Genomic DNA, 22,536 nt, shown 5'->3' with positions numbered 1-22,536 from the left:
AATGAAAAAATGAAAAGTCAAAAGATTCAAAATGAAAAATGAATAAGGCAAAAGAAGAGAAAGGCTTCCTGCACAGGGAGGTGATACAAGTAACTCCTCCGAGTTGTCTGCTAATGTGGAAATTTTGAATTTACTCAATTTGACAAAGGCTAAGTCAAATTGAGCCTTTATTGCTACACTTCTCAACATAATTGAAAGGAATACATTTATTTATTTATGCATTGTAACATTGAACTGAAACCATATGAAAGTTTGGTCTAATTATTTTAGTAATCCAAGGTCAAAAGTTTACCACTCATGTTAAAATATTGAGGTTATTTTATGTAACTATAATAGATTCAAACCAATTTTAAAGGCTCTATCCCTTCTATATGAAGGGTAAGGCCCAAATTGTTTAAATGTTAAATTGGATGGGTAGTATATACATGTATTGTGTTATGTTTACCTTTATTCAATAAAATCAATGCAACTATTGCTGGATTAAAATGATATTGTTTAATCGAGATTTATAATTTATCTGTACAATAATTACTAGATTCCTGCACACCATAACGATGTTCTTTGCATACAAATTTAATGCTTCTATCAGAGAACATATTCCTTTGAATTGTCAACTAATATAATATGCTTATTGTGTGCAATAATCCAGGTTATCCTTACAGAACTAGTTACAAGTCATTGATATCCTACCTTGTTGGAAGGACATGTACACCTATTCGATCCACTAATTTGGATAACATGCTACAAATATTAAGTGTGTTGGGGAATACATACATCCATAAATCTATGTAGAACTCCATGAAGTCAATTTGATATCAATAGAGATGCATCTTGATGCATGTAAAGTAACCATATGAGTACAAAGGTTTTGAAGGATCTCTACCTTATATATTTCAAGCTCATGTAGCAAATTTTCCTCTGCAAATCAATAGGTAACACTCTAAATGGTTTCACAACTTCAACATTTGATAAAGATGTGCATTCATTGAGAAATTTGTTTCAAATATCGTATGGTACTGGTGAGGAGGTTGATATTGCAAGCCAAATACCATGAGGGAATTAGTAGTTGTTGTAAAAAATAGAATGTTATTGTTGTAGTTGTCATCATAGGCCATTATGATGGATCCCTTTGTTCTAACTATAATAAATGACTAAAAGCGTCATTGTTATATTTATCAATTCATGTGTTATATATATATGCCTGTAACCTACTAATAGATCCAATGTTGAACTTTGTAAAATCATGGCTATAATTAAGGGAATTTTTTTCAAATATAGAGATATATCATTTGTTTAGAATAAAAGAAAAATTGAATAACCCAGGAGCAATGTGAAATTCAACATGAAATCATCCTTAACCCTATATTAGTTCATTATGATAATTGTAAATTAACCTATTCAACCATTAATTAACCATCCATAATTATAAACATTGTTAAGCATTTCATAGCAAAGAATTTCATTAACTCTGCAATAGTGTTAGTTATACCTAACACACTTGTATTAATATTAACCTATTTCCAATATCTAAAGAAATATACACAAGGAAGTAATAACTCTTATAAAGAGAAAAAAAAAATAAAAAAAATTACATAATCATTGTCTTTAGGTATAGGTATAGAGGTAATACCTATAATATGTCATTATTAATCGTGAATGTATACACTGTGCTACTGGGTAGTCGATGCACTAAGATGGGGTCGACTCTGTCGTAACAATACTTCTCTTGATTATCTTATATGATGAGAAGCATTTGCTAATTAACGAGTTATATAAACCAATCATGATATTATTCATAGAATGTAGATGCTACCATAGGTGCTCAGGCTGGTAGCTGTGGTTATATCCTAAACTTGTAACACATTGCTATAACGACTCGCGAACTTAATTGACAAATCTTTGTGCCACTTGGGAACTTGAATGATTTCTAAACAAATGTCAAGCTCCACTTAGAAGGTAAATTAGTTAGGCGATAATTTAATCACTAGTCAATAAATCTAATATTCAAGTAGTCACTCAATGGCGTAGATTTGTATGTCAACTAGTGGTTGGGTATTGATAATGAAAACGAGCAGTGTATATTGCATCAGTATCCAGTAACCATTAGTTTGTCATCTAGCAAATCACCATCGAAGAAACTCAACCAAGCTTTGGGTAGTGCAGAGAAGCTATTGGAGTCGCTGTGTTCTCAGAGAACATGAGTCACTCCTTTTGATGATTAAAGTTATAAGATTTGATATTACATTTCCCTTGAAATTATTATGATTCAAATTGTGCCATTATGAAAAAATAATTTGTCTCATAATGATTTATGAGGAATTAGTACTATCGATACACTCAGAGTTATTTTATGAAAAAGAAAAAGCAAAAAGATGTTCATGATTATTGTCTTCGGGATTAGAGAAGGAGTGAGGAAATCCATAATTATTTCAGTTAGATGGTTAGATAAATGATATACGTTCACCTAGGCATTACATGTTTCTTGGTTACATGTGAAGACATGTGGAATCCACATTTGTTAAGTGAAGAGAAACATGATTTATTTTTTTGTTCACATGTTTCTTGGTATATGAAGACATGTGGAATGTGTAATCATGATGCTCCTTAAATCCATATTTGTCAAGTGAAGAGAAGCATAATTTTTATATTTTTGTTCATACAATTAAATTAAATTAAGGGTGATATGTTGTAAATCATAAAATGTTGGAGATAGTGATTTGAAAAACTAAGTTAAATTGAGAATATTTAAGTATGTCGACAGAATGAAATTGATATTTATTATTGTTGAAATTGGTTGTTATTGATGTCAAACGTGTTAATGGAAAGAAAAATTACATAATCAACTAGCATTTTTCATGATTAAGGAGAAACAAATTTATGAATATAGCATTTCTCATGGTTGAGGAGAAACGAATTTTTGAATATATATATATATATATATAGTCAATTGCACAAGTTGACCCCAATGTAAGTATGCAGATCACTATAAATAGGTGCCACGAGGTGGAGAGATTAGTCATCACTAAGGAGTAACTCATATATGATCTTGGAGTCTTTAGTGAAGGACAAGGGCAACATAACTAGGGTTCACACCATGTGAACAAAGAGGAAGAGCGCTATTGAGTAAAGAAGTCAAGAATAAGAAAGCACGACTCTACTCATGTTGTAGGAGGATTTTTGGAATAATTTTTTGAGAAAGTATTTAGTTTGTTTTTAAGGGTTAGCCACCGACCGAGTTCTAGTTCAGGTAGATAGTGTACCCAAATTTTTTAGGAGGTTGAGCCCTAGTTAAGAGTGCACCTGAAGCCTTTGATAAGGCCAAGTCCTAGTTTGTTGTGGTGTGGGTTTGTAAAGCAACCAAAAATAAAAGTGTTAATTGATTCTTAAATGATAGATTAGACTTGAAGCTTGGAAAGTATAATGAAGTGTTGAAATAATAGGTCATCTAGTGAAGAAAAAGGGAGTAGTTCTAGGTACAAGCTGATAGGAGGGAAAACTTTCTTGAATAGATAATAAGCCAAAATATTGACCCTTGAATAGTGAACAACAAAGTACTAAGCTGAGTTGAGTTATAGAAGATTGGTGTTATCTATTTGACAGGTTGGAGCCTAAACAACAATAATTTGGTTCTTATAAAGGATTGGTGTCCTCATTTTCTTAACAGTTTGGAGCCTGCAATATTATAAGTTGATGCTTATAGAGGATTGGTGTCTTCACAAGAGTTGCCTATAACATTGTAATAAATTGAACATTGTTAAAAACACATTGAGTGTTTTTCTCTAAGATAGGGTTTTTACTTCAATCTTTGTGTTCATGCATTGTGTTAATGGTTCCCCTCCCCCCGCTCTTAGTATCACAATGTATTTCCAAAAATTATGTGGTCAAAATAGGACGAAAAAATCTTAGGAATATAATATAAAGTGATAAAGTTGTTTCTGATTGAAAATCTACTTTATATATATGTGTGTGTGCCGGAGCATGTGAGAGAGAGAACATGAAAAGGGTTGCCTTTAAGTAATGAATAGTGCTTATTTTGAACCCTTATTAGCATAAGTTAATATGTTATTAAATTTAAAATGAAATGTATATGAGATTTCATAGAATGGTTCATATATTGTTAATAAACACCAGTAACAAACAAGGGATCACACAATGCAATCATTTCTCACAAGATTCCAGGAAATCTTTTGCCATTTAGATAAAATTCTTGCCCAGTTAAAAAACGCCTAATGATACCCACCAGAATGGAAACCAATAGTTGGAAACCGAAACGACGAATTTCCAACATGAAGCTCAGTATTGTTTCTTGATTTGTAACGGATTTTTATGGAAGATTACACATTCCATTCTTTTCAATATAATCTACTCAGGGTACCCTTTTGCTAGCAAACAGCTCTCTCTCTCTGAAGATGCGGATCGAATGCTTTTCTCTTTTGTTTTTCAGAGAAAGAGTTGTGAGAGAAATACACACCATGCCCAACAAGTACGCTGTGCTGGTGGGTTGCGATTATCCCACGGATGCGTTCAAGACGCACTGAGGACGCGAGACTTGCTGATTGATTGAGACGAAGAGAACATTCATCTCCTCATCGATTCGGGTAATATGAAGCCCACTGGCGAAAACATTCGCAAGGCTCTCATCGCTATGGTTGGCCGTGCCAAGTCTGAATCACTACAGCGGTCACAGCACTGTCGTTCCCCTGGTTAGTTATTCATTAATTAATATGGATATGGATAAAAACAATTTAATTTAGTTTTTAGTTAGATATTTCTTCACTACTTAATATGGAAATGAGTTAAAAGCTTTTATTTAGTTTTTAGGTGGAAAAAGAAATGTAGTTTCTTCACTACTTAATATAGAGATGACAGAAAATAGTATATTGATGTTACATTATCTGTAATTTATTGTACATTCAATTTATATATGTGTGTGTTAATACATAGGTTGAGAAAAATATTTTAACATGAAACATATAGAAAGAGAAAATTCTTATTCCATTAATAGTTGTTTCTAATACAATATATAAGAGAGATTTGTAATTCTTTCAATGCTTAATATGGATTTGACAAGTAATATTTTAGAAAATAATAATAATAAAAATAATTAAACTTATGCATAAAGAAAAAAAAAAATTGAGGAGGTTTGTTTTAACATTTTATTGTGGATAAAGTGAATTATAAATAAAATGTGTCAATGTCAACCTTCATATATATTATAGGAGTGTAGATCCATCAAGCTCACATAGGAATCAAATCTCTTGAGATAGCTTAGATCCATCTTAACTCCAACCTCAGAGAGAGATCAAGAGGGATCAAATCGCTTGAGATGCAAACTCTTTAACAATGAAAATAAAATTGGGCAATGTCAAAATAAACTAGATGTAGTAAAATATCACAATATATAAAAAAATAAATTATTTAAATTTCCATATTAATTAATTTATTTTTCAAAATTATATATAAAAAGAAAATGAAAAAAAAAACATTTTAATATTCACTTTAATAAAATAAATAAATACTCCTAGAAAAGAAACCATTAATATATATATATATATATATGAAATTTTTAATAGAATGAAAAATATGAAATTAAAAAATATTAATAATAATTAAAAAAATGAGTGGCATATGATGTGCATGGTGTAATGGTAGGGGCGGAGGCTGTCACTCCCCCCACCCAGGTTCGAGTCCTGCACGCAGGTGATTGATGTAATAAAAAAATCCAGAAAATGTAAAGGTCCCGCACTAGTTTACAAAAAAAAAAAAAATTAAAAAAAAATGATGTGGATATAAAAAAAAATTATTTTAATATGTAGAATTAGGTAAAATTGAAATTTATTTTAATATATAAATAATTAAAAATACATTTTAATATATAAATAAAACATCATTTGAATGATATTTATATTCAGTAACTATTTTATATTATATATGGTTAAATATTTTATTTCAATGCTTATGTTAATTAAATTATGGTGTATTATGTTTGGTTAAAAATATTATGTTTATGTATTATATATGGTTAAAAATACTATGTTTCTGTTATATAAAGTAATTGAAAAATATAAAATGTTATGACTAAAATATTTGGAGTAATTTTAGTTGACGTTACGTTGTAATGTAAACATTTTAGTTTGGGTCTAGAGTATGTTCTAAAACTGCGTCTTGTGGTATGATTGATATGACTGAAAACATGTCTCTTTATAAACCACTAAGGTCATTACTGATAACTAGGATAAATCCATCTTACTCCAGATCTACCAAACTCCTAGAGAGATCAAATGTCTTGATATACAAACCTCTTTTTGATTTTTTTTTTAGAATTATAAATTAAAACTCTCTAACCTACACATTAAGTGTTTATTTTTTTTTAAACATTTGTTTTGTGAGGTCACTTATTAAAATGAATTTAAACTTTTTTAGAATTATAAATTCAAACTGTCTAACCTACACATTAAATGTTTAACTTAGCTTAATTAGCTTGAGTGTTTTTTTTTAAAACATTAAAATTGTACATAGGAAATAGAAAAGTTAGCTTAATTAATCGAATAGTAATTAAATCACTTTTGGTATTTTGTGAGATCACTGATGAATTTAAGAACGCAGCTGAAAGATGAAAAAGCTTAAAATTTATTAAAATATAAAATTAATTATTAGCTAAATTATGATATCTGCATATTTACAGCTGAGGATTTCTGATTTAAAATGAGGGACGTGCATCCGGAAGCAACTTTCACCTTGATTTTCGAGAGTGTTGTAAGGAAGAATTCTCACAGCATCCATGCCTATTCTGCAGTGAGAGGAATGCCGACAGGATTAAAATGTATTGGAAAAGTTTCATCCAAGCTTTCATTCCCTCATTTTGTGATATTGTCAGCAGCAATATTCAGATAAATATTTTAATATTTTATTTAAATAATTTTAAAAATATATTATTTTATTTTTTATAAAATTTAGTTTAATATAATTTTTATTTTAGTTTTTTTTGGTTAATTACTATAATAGTAAATTATTAATATTTATTCCCAACTTAAAATTATGTTAAAGTAATGTTGTAATATTAAAGTATTAATAAATAATATTTAGTTTATAATGAGTATATCTATATAATATGTTTTTAATTTTTATAATTAAGTTTTTTATTTGTATTTAAAAAATAGGGTTGTATATTTAAGCTCTCTATATTTTGATAGATCTGAAGTTAAAATGGATTTAGGTTTGTTGATATGTTTTCTTAAGCCAATATAAAAAATTTATATTAGTATCTAAACAGTTTTACATGTATAGTATGAGAAGCCAAGAGATTAGTTATGAAAACCACAATGCCAATGTTGCAACAACTATTGCACCACTAGAAAAAAAGTGCTATGAATAGACTACGCCACTAGAAACAAAGCAGGGACACTCACTAGAAACAAAGTGCTATGAATAAATTAAGCAGAACCATGAAGAGATTGCACCACTAGAAACAAAGTGCTATCAATAGACTATGCCACTAGAAACAAAGCAGGGACACTCACTAGAAACAAAGTGCTATGAATAGACTAAGCCACTAGAAGAGAAATTCTTTATATGTGCGCCATTGGAGATATCAAAAGGACACTCACTAGAAACAAAGTGTTATGAATAGACTAAGCCACTAGAAGAGCAATTCTTTATATGTGCGCCATTGGAGATATCAAAAGCTCCCTGCCATTTGTGACAAAATAAAGCACAACTTAGTACTATATCAACCATATTGCCGCCATCTACTATGAGTGAGAAAAGAGATATAGTAGCAATGGCCCCAAAAGGGGTAAAGATAGGTCTAGGTTTTTTAAATTGGAAAAATGATATGATGAACTCATTTGTAGATATGTATGTCATATGCCATATATATTGAAAAATTTAAATTTTATATAGATATTGTAAAAAATGATATTTTAGTTGTATAGATCTTAGAGTTGGAAAGAATACCACTGGAGTTCGTAGACTATTTTGTCACTAGATTCGACCTCAAGAAACTCAGATCTGTATCATTACTCAAACCAGAGAGAACAATAAGCACTGTATTTTTTAATTCAAATGAGCTAGAAAATACTTCCTCAAAATTAAAACAAAATATATAAATTAAATATAGTCTTCCACAAATGTAAACCTTATAACATTTAAAAATAAAATAAAAATTATGCAAATAATTATATGCATCCATTACAAAGTACATTCATTACACAATAAATATTCAACATACACTATTAAATAACAAAAAAAACAATTTTAAATTTCAATATAATGATAAATAGAACAATAGAAAAATAAATGTAAGTACAAATTTAACAAATTTATAAAATAAAATAAATTATTTACTAAAATCACAACGGTCAAACCACCCTGCAATTGAAAGCTATTCAAAGAAAATATAAGAAGATATATAGAAAAAGATTTACAAGCTATGTGTTGAAATATAATTTCAACTGCAATAAACTATTCTTTTACCTTTGCGATGCGATGAGATCGCAGATCGCATATCGGATGTGTGCTTGGTTCCTCCGCTTTGTTCACTTGATTTCTGGCGATTGCGATGGTGCGATGCGATCCGATCGCATATCGCAGATCGCACCATATGTGTGTGCTCCATTTTTGTGTTCTGCCAAAAGAGATTTTGCGATGCAATTTAAATGAAGTCAATGGTTGAAGTACAGGCCAGCAGTAAATAAATTTTACGTGAAGTGAAAGTTACATTTATTGATCGCCAGTAAATGTCAGTAAAATAGTAAATGAAATTTACTGTGGGTTGGTAAGTTTTGGTGAAGTTTTTAATTTGTTTCAGCGGGAGTATGGGCACAAGTAAAAGCCGGTAAAATCATTTAATTTTCATTATTTCTTTTACGGAAGCATGGCAAGTGAAAACGTGAAGTAAGTTCCTTTTGTTGTCATATATATATATATATATATATATATATGTATGTATGTATGTATGTATGTATGTATGTATGTAATGTTTTTTTTAGTTAATGTGAGAGAAGAGGGGAGACGCAGCAGCGCTCAGAATAGATTGTAATACATAGCAGTGTAAATTGTGTTGTAATGCACAGCAGTGCGAAGAAGTGAAAATATAAAACGGAGCAGCGCGTGAATGAAAAAGAAAGGGAGCAGCAGCAAAATAGAATATACAGCAGACACAGCAGTCTGAGTCTTTTGTCTTTTTTGTAAATCCCTCTGTGAGAGAGGAAGAACCATAGTTTGTAACAACAGTTTTTTTTAATGAATAGAAATTTGTGGTGTGTGTGAAATCTCTGTCTACAAATAATTTTTTTAAGTTTCCGCTGTTTTAAAGATCCTGTGTTTGAAACAGAGCATTGTCTCTGTGTTCTGTGATTTTGTTTTTGGGATTTTGACACAGAAAAATCCCCAACAGTGGTATCGGAGCTAATCCAGGCTCTTTGAAGGGTTTAAAGAAGCTGAAGGAAGGATTCTTATTGCAGCAACTTCTCTAGCAGTGTGAAGACTCAGGCAAAAGAATCCAAGCTATTTCTCAAGTTTTTTTTGTGTGTTGTTGTTGAAGACAGTCTATTATTTTAAATACACAGTGAAGTATTTGAAGCATATTTAAGAGCGCAAAAATGGCTGGCACCAGCACCAGCAATAGGATGGGTATGCAGCTCCCATTATTTGATGGTAAAAACTATGACTATTGGGCAATAACAATGAAAGCCTTGTTTGCTTCCCAAGACTTATGGGAAATAGTTGAAGATGGTTTTGAACAACCAGCAGATGAAAATGAGTTTTAATGCATTAACTCAGGGAGAGAAGGATCTGTTAAAGAGCTGCAAGAAGGACTCAAAAGCCCTCTTCTTCTTGTATCAGGCAGTGCATGGAAGCGTGTTTCCAAGGTTAGCAGCAACTAAAACATCCAAAGAAGTATGGAAAACTCTTAAAAAAGCCTATCAAGGAATGGAGAGAGTGAAGACAGCAAAGCTACAGTTGCTAAGGAAAGATTTTGAGAACCTGTGCATGAAGGAGTCAGACAATATTGACTCATTCTTCACTCAAGTAATTGGCCTGGTCACACAAATAAGATCTCATGGAGAGATACTTGAAGAAAGGAGGATTGTGGAGAAACTATTGAGGTGCCTACCCTCAAGGTTTCATGTGATTGTCACTACCATAGAAGAGACAAAGGATCTCTCAAACTTTTCAGTTGATGAGCTTCATGCATCACTGATCACACATGAACAGAGGTTGAGTAGAAATGAAAACTCATCTCTAGAGCAAGCCTTCAAGACCCAGATGTCCTTTGGAAGAGGAAGAGGTCAAGGCAGAGGAAACAAGAGAAGAAGAGGCAGAAGCCAGAACAGAGGTGGAAGGAACATTCCTGCAAATGCTCAAGGAAGAGACAGCAATCCAAATCAGAACCAAGGTCAAGGCAGCAGTCAACAAGGAGGACAACATCATGCTCAAGGACAAAGGTATGACAAACCCAATGTCCAATGTTATTATTGTAAAAAATATGGGCATTATGCCAGTGAATGTAGAAAGAAGCAGCATGATGTGAGTAATATCTCTAGTGCAAATATTACTAGAGAAAATGTCAGCCAAGATAATGTATTATTAGCTTGTAACATGGCTGAAACAAATAGTGAAGATATATGGTTTCTAGACTCCGGTTGCAGCAACCATATGACAGGAAACATAGCCCTGTTTTCTGCTTTAGATCAAAGTGTGAAGTCACAAGTCACATTGGGGACTGATAGCAAAATTTCTGTTATGGGTAAAGGAAAATTTAAAATATTTACAAAACAAGGTGAAAGGAAAACCATAGCAGATGTCTATTATGTTCCTGGAATGAGATGTAACCTCTTGAGTATTGGACAGCTTGTCCAAAAAGGTTACAATGTTTTCTTTGAGAATGATGTATGCACCATCATGGATATTCCACCCAGCAAGCGATGCATTGCTGAAGTGAAGATGACGAGGAACAGAATGTTCCCTCTCAGAATAAGGGCAGATTTGAAAAACAAAGATGCAATGGCAGCAGTTACCCAAGAGGCTCTCCAAAGTGTGCCAAAGGATGAAAATTGGTTGTGGCACTTGAGATTTGGACATCTCAACTTTGGAGGTCTTAACTTGTTGAGCAGAAAAGGGATGGTAAGAGGATTACCATTGATAGAGAAATCGGACAGCCTTTGTGAACGCTGCATATTGGGAAAACAACATAGAGAAAGTTTTCCATTAGGGAAAAGCATAAGGGCAAAAGCACCCTTAGAGATTGTCCACTCAGATTTATGTGGACCAATGCAAACCCCATCTTTAGCAGGCAGCCAATATTTTCTAACATTCATTGATGATTTTACAAGAAAAACTTGGGTTTATTTCTTGAAGAATAAAAGTGAAGTGTTTGAAAAATTATGAAATTTCAAAGCACTTGTGGAAAATCAAAGTGGGCTGCGTATTAAAGTTTTGAGAACAGACAGAGGAGGTGAGTATATCTCCAAAGAATTTTTATGTTTTTGCAGAGAAAATGGAATACATAAGCAGTTTACAGCAAGGTACACCCCGCAGCAAAATGGAGTTGCTGAAAGGAAAAACAGGACCATTATGGATATGGCAAGGAGCATGTTGAAGGCAAATCATTTTCCAAATGATTATTGGGCTGAAGCCGTAAATTGTGCAGTATATATCTTGAATAGGTGTCCTACAAAAGCTGTGATGAAAAAAGTGCCAGAAGAGGCATGGAGTGGGAGAAAGCAAGGAGTCACCCACATGAAAATTTTTGGATGTGTGGCCTATGCACACATTCCAGATCTTCTAAGGAAGAAGTTGGACAGCAAAGGGGAGAAATGTATCTTCATTGGATACAGTGAGGAATCCAAAGATTACAGGTTGTATATCCCATCCACCAAGAAGTTCTTTGTGAGAAGAGATGTTCAGTTTATTGAGGAGGAAGCTTGGGATGGAAGCATAGAGAAAACAGTTAATGTTAAAAACTTTTTGTCTCATGATGAAGATGATGAGGAAATGGTAGAAATACACCCCCAAACAGCAACGCCAACACAAGGACAACAAGGAACACCCTTGAGAAGAAATGAGAGTGCTTCTCCAAGCACACCACAAGGAGGAAATTCAAGTGCATCTTCAAGCACTTGCACACCAAGTGAAAGAGGTAAGAAGTTCAGAAACTTGAGTGACATTTATAATGAAGGAATAAATTCCTTATTTGCCTTGTATTGTCATGTTGATGATCCTATTCATTTCAAAGATGCTATTAAAGATAGGAAATGGATAGAAGCTATGGATGAGGAGATGAATGCCATAGAAAAAAACAAGACATGGGATTTGGTTGAGCTACCAAAAGGCAAAGAAGTCATTGGAGTGAAATGGGTCTATAAGACCAAGTGCAATGCTGAAGGCAAAATTGAAAGACACAAGGCAAGACTTGTTGTCAAGGGATACAAGCAACAATATGGGAGAGATTATGAGGAAACTTTCGCACCGGTTGCAAGAATGGAAACCGTGAGAGCAGTGATGTCCATAGCAGCACAAAACAAATGGAAATTTTACCAAATGGATGTGAAGTCGACATTCCTAAATGGAGTGTTAAAGGAGGAGGTTTACATTGAACAACCTCTAGGCTATGAAAAGAAAGGCCAAGAGCACAAAGTGTGCAGATTGAAGAAAGCTCTTTATGGGCTGAAGCAAGCGCCAAGAGCGTGGTACAGTAGGATAGATTCCTATCTACTGGAAAATGGATTCGACAAATGTGAGGGAAAACCCACAGTCTACATCAAAGAAAAGGGTGGCAATATTTTAATTGTTGTCTTGTATGTTGATGATGTGATTTTTACAAGTAATGATGACTACCTCATTGAAAACTTCAAATCAATCATGAAAGAAGAATTTGAGATGACTGACATGGGTTTGCTGAGATACTTCTTAGGAATAGAAGTAGATCAAAATGAAAATGGAATTTTTATCTCTCAAGCAAGATATGTAAATGATGTATTGAGCAGATTTAATATGCAAGAATGCAAAGCAGCAATCACTCCCACAGTAATGGGATTAAAACTCAGCAAGGAGGACAGCAGCAAGGATTTTGATCCTAGCTTATACAAGAGCATAGTTGGCAGCCTTATGTATTTAACTGCAACTAGGCCTGACATAATGTTTGTTGTTAGTTTGATTTCCAGATTTATGGAGAGGCCAAAAGAGGCACATTGGCAGGCAACAAAAAGAATTCTGAGGTATGTCAAAGGTACAAAAAGATTTGGCATTTTCTATACTTTTTCAAAAAGCTCAGATTTAGTTGGCTACACCGATAGCGATTGGGCTGGAAGTGTGGATGATCGGAAAAGCACATCCGGTTACATTTTTCACATGGGTTTAGGAGCCATTTCATGGGCTTCTAAGAAGCAGTCCATTGTAGCATTGTCTACAGCAGAGGCAGAATACGTGGCAGCTACAGCAGCAGCATGTCAAGCAATGTGGATGAGAAGAATGTTGAGGAGCTTAGGCCAAGAGCAGGCAAAAGCAACAGTTATTTTTTGTGACAATAGCTCAGCTATTGCATTGTCCAAGAATTCCGTGTTTCACAAACGAACGAAACACATTGATACAAGGTTCCATTACATCAGAGAATTGGTGAACAATGGAGAAATCGTTTTGCAACATTGCAGGACTCAGGAACAGGTTGCAGACATTCTAACAAAGCCATTGGACCAGAAAAGCTTTGAATTTTTAAGGAATCGTCTGGGTATGATTGATAACCCAGCAGTTGAAATTAAAGGGGAGTGTTGAAATATAATTTCAACTGCAATAAACTATTCTTTTACCTTTGCGATGCGATGAGATCGCGGATCGCATATCGGATGTGTGCTTGGTTCCTCCGCATTGTTCACTTGATTTCTGGCGATTGCGATGGTGCGATGCGATCCGATCGCATATCGCAGATCGCACCATATGTGTGTGCTCCATTTTTGTGTTCCGCCAAAAGAGATTCTGTGATGCGATTTAAATGAAGTCAATGGTTGAAGTACAGGCCAGCAGTAAATAAATTTTACGTGAAGTGAAAGTTACATTTATTGACCGCCAGTAAATGTCAGTAAAACAGTAAATGGAATTTACTGTGGGTTGGTAAGTTTTTGTGAAGTTTTTAATTTTGTTTCAGCGGGAGTATGGGCACAAGTAAAAGCCGGTAAAATCATTTAATTTTCATTATTTCTTTTACGGAAGCATGGCAAGTGAAAACGTGAAGTAAGTTCCTTTTGTTGTCATATATATATATATATGTTGTATGTAATGTTTTTTTAGTTAATGTGAGAGAAGAGGGGAGACGCAACAGCGCTCAGAATAGAATTGTAATACACAGCAGTGTAAATTGTGTTGTAATGCACAGCAGTGCAAAGAAGTGAAAATATAAAACGCAGCAGCGCGTGAATGAAAAAGAAAGGGAGCAGCAGAAAAATAGAATATACAGCAGACACAGCATTCTGAGTCTTTTGTCTTTTTTGTAAATCCCTCTGTGAGAGAGGAAGAACCATAGTTTGTAACAACAGTTTTTTTTAATGAATAGAAATTTGTGTTGTGTGTGAAATCTCTGTCTGCAAATAATTTTTTTAAGTTTCCGCTGTGTTAAAGATACTGTGTTTGAAACAGAGCATTGTCTCTGTGTTCTGTGATTTTGTTTTTGGGATTTTGACACAGAAAAATCCCCAACACTATGCAAGTACGAGGACATTAGTAATTTTTTTGCAGCATTGGTAAGAACATTTGCTTTTTAGAAAGAAATGAATCGCATAACAAACATTAAAGCAAAAAAAAGGTAGTAAATGAAACTACTGGTGATGGTTCGCCCCGGTAAACAAGCGTGGGATCAGGATATGAAACAACTGGGATTGGACCAAGATCAAGCACCTTGAAGATTCTGGGAGATATTTCAGATTTGGAAAAGTTCAAATCAGATTTTGAACAGGGTGCAAAATTATACCCGCTTATAGAGGAGCACTTACTCTACTATTATGCTTCCATTGGTTTAATTGGCGGCAACATTGGGATCTTAAACGGCCTCTGCTACTGAAACTGCGTAATCAATCTGCTAGTTGTGCCAGATACAACTTCAAACAACAACATAGGGCAGCTTGTCCCCTCTTGTTCTACTTGAAATCTTTGAGAATTACATTTACCTGAAAAGTCTGTGAAGTAATAAGTCATTCAGAGGGTAATTAAAAAGCATCTTATATGGGTCAGTAAGAAGAAGCATGAACTTAACATCTTTTGCAAACCATCTATCCAGAATTGACGGACATGTTTTATCTCCTGTGTCTGGAAAAGTTGACATATATTCTTGTAATTATTTTCTCCAACTCATGTGCCTTCCAGTTATGTTATTTGGTAAATGTGATTACAACTACACATTTGTTTTTACCGATTAGAATTTGTTATTATTAATAGATTTTGTAAACTGTTCTGATCATTGTTAAAGTGTTGAGTTCTCTGATAATGACAGATCCATTGTAATTTTTTAATGATTATGAAATGTTCTTTTGTTCTTGATCAAGTTATTATTATGAGAATGAGCATAGACATGAGTTATGATTGTGAAGGCATTGTAAAGGCATCTATTGCAGTTTGATTAATTTATAGTCTTTTGTTTGACAGAATGGAAAGAAATATTATCAGAGGTGGAACAACAGCTGATGAAAACTGAAGCAGCTCAGAGACGTAAGATGAAATTAAAGAAAGCTGCAAATGCAGCTCAGGTATGCATAGCTATGTAGGTTATGATCCTGAGATTTTGTATTGAATTTGTTTTGCAGAGGAAATTTATTTAAAGAATTGAATGTAATTTAAGTTCTTATGTGGTGTTGTCTCTCAGGCTGAGGCCATCAAAATGATTCTGGGTAAGGACTTTTCAAAAAAGAAACGAGCAGACAAGCTACAAAAACAAAGAGATGCAATGGCACAGGTGATTTGCAGTTCTGAAGTATTGGAGGGTTGTGTCGGTTGTTCTTTTCTTTTTTTATTTTAGTATTAATTCACATTCTTTGCTTCAAATGGTGTGAGACGGGTTATGGGACCATCCGGCATAGTTGTTACATTTTTTGAGAATCCGGGATTGCAAGCATATTCAATGAACCCATGCAAGATAGGTTTTTATTCATATATGAGAATTTTATAGTGTTGGTCATTATGTTCGGCTATCATTCTATTAGTAATTGATAGCAATCATTTAGTTTTGAACTACTCACATGGATTTAACATTTATTTTTCCATCATTTATTGTCTTGGGAAAAATGTGCTGGGCCATTTTGTAACGGAGGCAGAGGGAGAATTGGCCGGACGTTGAAATTTGGGTTAAAAAAGTCAATTTTTTTATAGAGATAATTTGAATTATGTTTTTATAATATAAATAAATTCAACGCCATCTAAAACATCTAAATTTTTAAAATTTAAGAACTAATCTCTTTCTATACCATTTTCCATACAATACATACCGTGTAACTTACTTTTACACTGTCTCCTCCCGTCAGTAATGCAGAATTTATTGTTATGTTTTCTCTGTACTCTCAAGCACAGATGGACAGCAGTTGTTCAGATATTACTTTTCTAAAGTTGGAACATGTTTTGGCAAATTTAGCATTAGTGTTTTTGATATATATGTTCCTTAGCCATTCAAGATCTAAGGGATTGAGGGGAACGTGTAGTTAATGTATGATCATGTCCAAGGTTTTGCAAACATGTCGCAAACATGTATCATTTTAAATATATACTGGGAGTTTAGTTTAGGACTATTATATCTAAAGTATCATATATACCAGAAAGATCGGCGATTAAAGCATCAAGATTTTAGTGGTTGGAATTTATCAACAATACGGAAAATATGGAGGAGGTGGCTTATTTTGCAAATGAAATTCTTCAATTGTTATTTATTTTTTTGTTTTAATGTGTGTTATGTTGTTCATTTTCTTCTATAAAACATGCAAATGTTCTTACCAATGCTGTAAGGAATTTACTGATGTCCTCGTACTTGAATAGCTTGTAAATCTCTTTCTATATATCTTCTTATATATTGCAAATGTTCTTATCAAGATATATAAGAAGATATATAGAAATAGATTTACAAACTATTCAAGATGCAATATATAAGAAGATATATAGAAAGAGATTTACAAGCTATTCAAGTACGAGGACATCAGTGAATTCCTTGTAGCATTGGTTAGAAAATTTGCATATTTTATAGCAGGAAATGAACCGCATAGCAAACATTAAAGAAAAAAAGGTAGCAACTGAAGAAATTTCATTTGGAAAATAATCCACCTCCTTCATATTTTCCCTCTCGTTGATAAATTCCCACAACTAACATCTTGATGCTTTAATCTTGCTTGTATATTGATTTCTCTCTAAATTAAAAAAATACATTAAATACAATAGTCCCTAATTCAACTATCAGTATATATTTAAGATTATACATGTTTGTGAAACAATAGTCCCAAATTAAACTCCCAGTATATATTTAAGAAGTACATGTTTGTGAAACTTGGACGACATGATAGATTAACTACACATTCCCCTCAATTCCCTAGATCTTGAATGACTAAGGAACATATATATCAAAAACAATAATGCTAAATCTGCCAAAACATGTTCCAACTTTAGAAAAGTAATATCTGAACAACTGTTGTCCATCTGTACGCTTGAGAGTACAGAGAAAACATAACAATAAATTCTGCATTACTGCTGGGAGGAGACAGTAAGTTACACAGTATGTATAGCATAGAAGATGGTATAAAAAGAGATTAGTCGTTAAGTTTTAAAAATTTTAGTGTTTTAGATGTTTTTAATAGTGTTGAATTTATTTTTATTATAAAAATAAAGTTCAAACATTATTTCTACTAGAAATGAACTTTTTTAATTAAATTTCAACCACTTTTTTAATAGTCCTGCCAATTCCTCAGCCTCCCTTACAAAATGGCCCAGCACATTTCTCTGGCCCAGCACATTTCTCAAGAGGCGGAGGATACCTACAATGACAATAAATGATGGAAAAATAAATGTTAAATCCATGTGATTAGTTCAAAAACGGAGTAGTCTATGGAGGCTGTAGAATGGCCCCTTTTCCGGCACCGGCCGGAAAATCGTCCGGCTCCGGCGATCGGTAAACTCTCCACCCTCCACCACCATCTCCCCGCTCCGCCACCACCTTTCTCCGCCACCCTCCCTGACCGCCCTGACATTCCCTGACATCCCTGACCGATCGCCTGACATCCCTGATCGATCGGGGAGTAATTCCTGCGGCGAGTAATGAGCTGGAATTCGGAGAATTCATGCGGGGAGTAATTCCCTCCATTTGAAATTTCCACCAGCACCCATTCAAGCTCTGATGTTCTGCGCTTCCGCCTCTGCGAACTCACCCGCGCCCATTCAAGCTCTAATGATCTGCGCGCACCCCTCATTCTTTGGTACCATCCATGTCGTGGGAAGCAATGAAGACTGTGAAGCTTCTGGGTCTGTTTCTCATTCTCCTACTCCATTCTGTTGCAATGGCTGCTACGCCCAGGACGCCAGTGAGTGTGCCCTTTGGCAACAATTATGTCGCAAGTTGGGGCGCATACCACATCAAAGAATTCCATGGTGGTCGAAAGGTCGAACTTCTCCTCAACAAACAATATGGTAAGTTACTATCCATTCCATTTCTTTCTGCATATTTGGGGATCGTTTTGTTTTTTATCAGTAGCTGGGTATAACAAATTCAGATGAAATATGGGGTTGGCAGGTGCGGGGTTCGAATCCAAGGGAACATATCTATTTGGGCACTTCAGCATGCAGATCAAGCTGGTCCCTGGTGATTCAGCTGGCACTGTCACGGCCTACTACGTGAGTAGATTCATAATAAGCATTATGGTTTTCTTTTAAATGTGTTGTTATTTAATTACTTTGTGTGTGTTTGTTTATTTTGGGGCGAATAGCTTTCTTCTCAGACTGCAGAGCACGATGAAATAGACTTCGAATTCTTGGGCAACAGGTCCGGGCAACCATACATTCTTCAGACCAATGTATTCACTGGAGGCAAGGGTGAGAGAGAGCACCGCATATATCTCTGGTTCGATCCCACCAAAGATTACCATTCCTACGCAGTGCTCTGGAACATGTACCAGATCGTGTAAGCCCCATACTCGAACCCGGGACATTCTCGCTATTTCTTATTTCACAGAGGCAAAAGCAAATGTATTAAATTTTAAAATGCACCTGGTTCTTGTTAATATTGATTGGTGTGATGGGTTTTTGTGCAGGTTTTCTGTTGACTCGGTACCAATCCGAGTGTTCAAGAACTACAAGGACCTGGGGGTGAGGTACCCATTCAACCAACCGATGAAGCTGTATTCGAGCCTGTGGAATGCAGATGACTGGGCCACCCGAGGGGGTCTGGAGAAAACCAATTGGAGCAAGGCGCCCTTCCTCGCCTCCTACGAGCAATTCCACGTGGATGCCTGCGAGGCTTCTGCTCCGCAATCGGCCTGCGCTACACAAGGGCGGCGGTGGTGGGATCAGGAAGAGTTCAGAGACTTGGACAGACGGCAATGGCGGTACTTGAAATGGGTGAGGAAGCACTACACCATCTACAATTACAGCACCGATATTTCCAGAAACGCGAAAATGCCTCCAAAATGTGTTCACGACTGCGATAACGAATAGAGCTCGTTCATTATTACCAATGAATGAGCTCTATTCGTTATCGCGGTCGCGAACACATTCTAGAGGCATTTTCATTTCTGGAAATATCGGTGTAGTAATTGTAGATGGTGTAGTGCTTCCTCACCCATTTCAAGTACCGCCATTGTCGTCCGTCCAGGTCTCTGAACTCTTCCTGATCCCACCACCGCCGCCCTTGCGTAGCGCAGGCCAATTGTGGGGCAGAAGCCTCGCAGGCATCCACGTGGAATTGCTCGTAGGAGGCGAGGAAGGGCGCCTTGCTCCAATCGTTTTTCTTCAGACCCCCTCGGGTGGCCCAGTCATCTGCATTCCACAGGCTCGAATACAGCTTCATCGGTTGGTTGAATGGGCACCTCACCCTCAGGTCCTTGCAGTTCTTGAACACTCGGATTGGTACCGAGTCAACAAAAAACCTGCACAAAAACCCATCACACCAATCAATATTAACAAGAACCAGGTGCATTTTAAAATTTAATACATTTGATTTTGCCTCTGTGAAATAAGAAATAGCGAGAATGTCCCGGGTTCGAGTATGGGGCTTACACGATCTGGTACATGTTCCAGAGCACTGCGTAGGAATGGTAATCTTTGGTGGGATCGAACCAGAGATATATGCGGTGCTCTCTCTCACCCTTGCCTCCAGTGAATACATTGGTCTGAAGAATGTATGGTTGCCCGGACCTGTTGCCCAAGAATTCGAAGTCCATTTCATCGTGCTCTGCAGTCTGAGAAGAAAGCTGTTCACCCCAAAATAAACAAACACACACAAAGTAATTAAATAACAACACATTTAAAAGAAAACCATAACGCTTATTATGAATCTACTCACGTAGTAGGCCGTGACAGTGCCAGCTGAATCACCAGGGACCAGCTTGATCTGCATGCTGAAGTGCCCAAATAGATATGTTCCCTTGGATTCGAACCCCGCACCTGCCAACCCCATATTTCATCTGAATTTGTTATACCCAGCTACTGATAAAAAACAAAACGATCCCCAAATATGCAGAAAGAAATGGAATGGATAATAACTTACCATACTGTTTGTTGAGGAGAAGTTCGACCTTTCGACCACCATGGAATTCTTTGATGTGGTCTGCGCCCCAACTTGCGACATAATTGTTGCCAAAGGGCACACTCACTGGCATCCTGGGCGTAGCAGCCATTGCAGCAGAATGGAGTAGGAGAATGAGAAACAGACCCAGAAGCTTCGCAGTCTTCATTGCTTCCCACGACATGGATGGTACCAAAGAATGAGGGGTGTGCGCAGAGCATCAGAGCTTGAATGGGCGCGGGTGAGTTCGCAGAGGCGGAAGCGCAGAGCATCAGAGCTTGAATGGGCGCGGGTGGAAATTTAGAATGGAGGGAATTACTCCCCGCATGAATTCTCCGAATTCCAGCTCATTACTCACCGCAGGAATTACTCCCCGATCGGTCAGGGATGTCAGGGAATGTCAGGGCGGTCAGGGAGGGTGGCGGAGAAAGGTGGTGGCGGAGCGGGGAGATGGTGGTGGAGGGTGGAGAGTTTACCGATCGCCGGAGCCGGACGATTTTTCGGCCGGTGCTGGAAAAGGGGCCATTCTACAGCCTCCGTAGACTACTCCGTTCAAAAACTAAGTGATGTCAATTACTAATAAAATGATAGCCGAACATAATGACCAACACTATAAAATTCTCATAAATGAATAAAAACCTAACTTACATGGATTCATTATATATGCTTGCAATCCCGGATTCTCAAAAAATGTAACAACTATGCCGGATGGTCCTATAACCCATCTCACACCATTTGAAGCTGACTAGCAGCCTTCCTTAGAAGTCATAGATTGTGACTTAATACTCAATATAAATATATATATATATATATATATATATATATATATCGAACAACCGACACAACCCTCCAATGCTTCAGAACTGCAAATCACCTGTGCCATTGCATCTCTTTGTTTTGTAGCTTGTCTGCTCGTTTTTTTGAAGAGTCCTTACCCATAATCTTGTTGATGGCCTCAGCCTGAGACACAAAACCACATAAGAACTTAAATTACATTCAATTCTTCAAATAAATTTCCTCTGCAAAACACATTCAATACAAAATCCCAGGATCATAACCTACATAGCTATGGATACCTGAGCTGCGTTTGCATCTTTCTCTAATTGCATCTCACGTCTCTGAGCTGCTTCAGTTTTCTTCAGCTGTTGTTCCACCTTTGATAATATCTCTTTCCGTTTTGTCAAACAAAAGACTATAAATTAATCAAACTGCAATAGATGCCTTTATAATGCCTTCACAATCATAACTCATGTCTATGCTCATTCTCATTATAATAACTAGATCAAAAACAAAAGGACATTTCATAATCATTAAAAAATTACAATGGAACTGTCATTATCAGAGAACTCAACACTTCAACAATGATCAGAACAGTTTACAGGATCTATTAATAACAACAAATTCTAATCGGTAAAACAAATGTGTAGTTGTAATCATATTTACCAAATAATATAACTGGAAGGAACATGAGCTGGATAAAATAATTACAAGAATATATACCAACTTTTCCAGACACGAGATAAAACATGTCCAACAATTCAGGATAGATGGTTTGCAAAAGATCTTAAATCCATGCTTCTTCTTACTGACCCATATAAGATGCTTTTTAATTACCCTATGAATGAATTATTATTTCACAGACTTTTCGGGTAAATGTAATTCTCAAAAATTTCTATTAGATAATTAGGGTTCTATTCATTATTTTGCGGTACCTATCAAGCTAATAAAGGATTGCTAACGTTTATTGGACTCAGAGTTGGAATTTGAAAGGAAAAATGCTGTCATTGGATGATTTAAAT

The 22,536-nt window shown here is 35.4% G+C and overlaps 1 protein-coding gene and 1 pseudogene across 2 annotated transcripts; one reads left to right on the top strand and one right to left on the bottom strand.

Moving 5' to 3' along the window:
* Positions 1-18,443: 18,443 nt before the first annotated feature.
* LOC149158445 (xyloglucan endotransglucosylase protein 2-like) lies at positions 18,444-19,668 on the top strand. The gene is made up of 4 exons (XM_089433984.1): positions 18,444-18,645; positions 18,749-18,849; positions 18,942-19,135; positions 19,266-19,668. The coding sequence occupies exons 1-4, from the start codon at positions 18,444-18,446 to the stop codon at positions 19,666-19,668; spliced, it is 900 nt and encodes a 299-aa protein (XP_089290110.1).
* A 30-nt stretch (positions 19,669-19,698) lies between these two features.
* On the bottom strand, positions 19,699-20,921 carry LOC149158444 (xyloglucan endotransglucosylase protein 2-like; annotated as a pseudogene). Its single transcript, XR_016261228.1, has 4 exons — positions 20,720-20,921; positions 20,516-20,616; positions 20,230-20,423; positions 19,699-20,099 (listed from the first exon to the last, which is right to left on the bottom strand). The product of XR_016261228.1 is annotated as a xyloglucan endotransglucosylase protein 2-like (transcript).
* Between the last annotated feature and the right edge of the window lie 1,615 nt (positions 20,922-22,536).

The sequence above is a fragment of the Pinus tabuliformis genome, chromosome 5_2 (genome assembly GCF_031772625.1).
Source record: "Pinus tabuliformis cultivar Carrire ecotype Pingquan chromosome 5_2, CPIR1, whole genome shotgun sequence".
NCBI lineage: Eukaryota > Viridiplantae > Streptophyta > Pinopsida > Pinales > Pinaceae > Pinus > Pinus tabuliformis.
This window is presented reverse-complemented; position numbering and strand designations above follow the sequence as displayed.

What these genes read in the sequence shown, in the direction of transcription:
- LOC149158445 (XM_089433984.1), top strand. Translation starts at nt 18,444, where the DNA reads ATGTCGTGGGAAGCAATGAAGACTGTGAAGCTTCTGGGTCTGTTTCTC. An exon ending in TCTCCTCAACAAACAATATG is followed by an intron (nt 18,646 to 18,748) that starts GTAAGTTACTAT and finishes TGGGGTTGGCAG; the next exon opens with GTGCGGGGTTCGAATCCAAG. An exon ending in TGGAACATGTACCAGATCGT is followed by an intron (nt 19,136 to 19,265) that starts GTAAGCCCCATA and finishes GTTTTTGTGCAG; the next exon opens with GTTTTCTGTTGACTCGGTAC.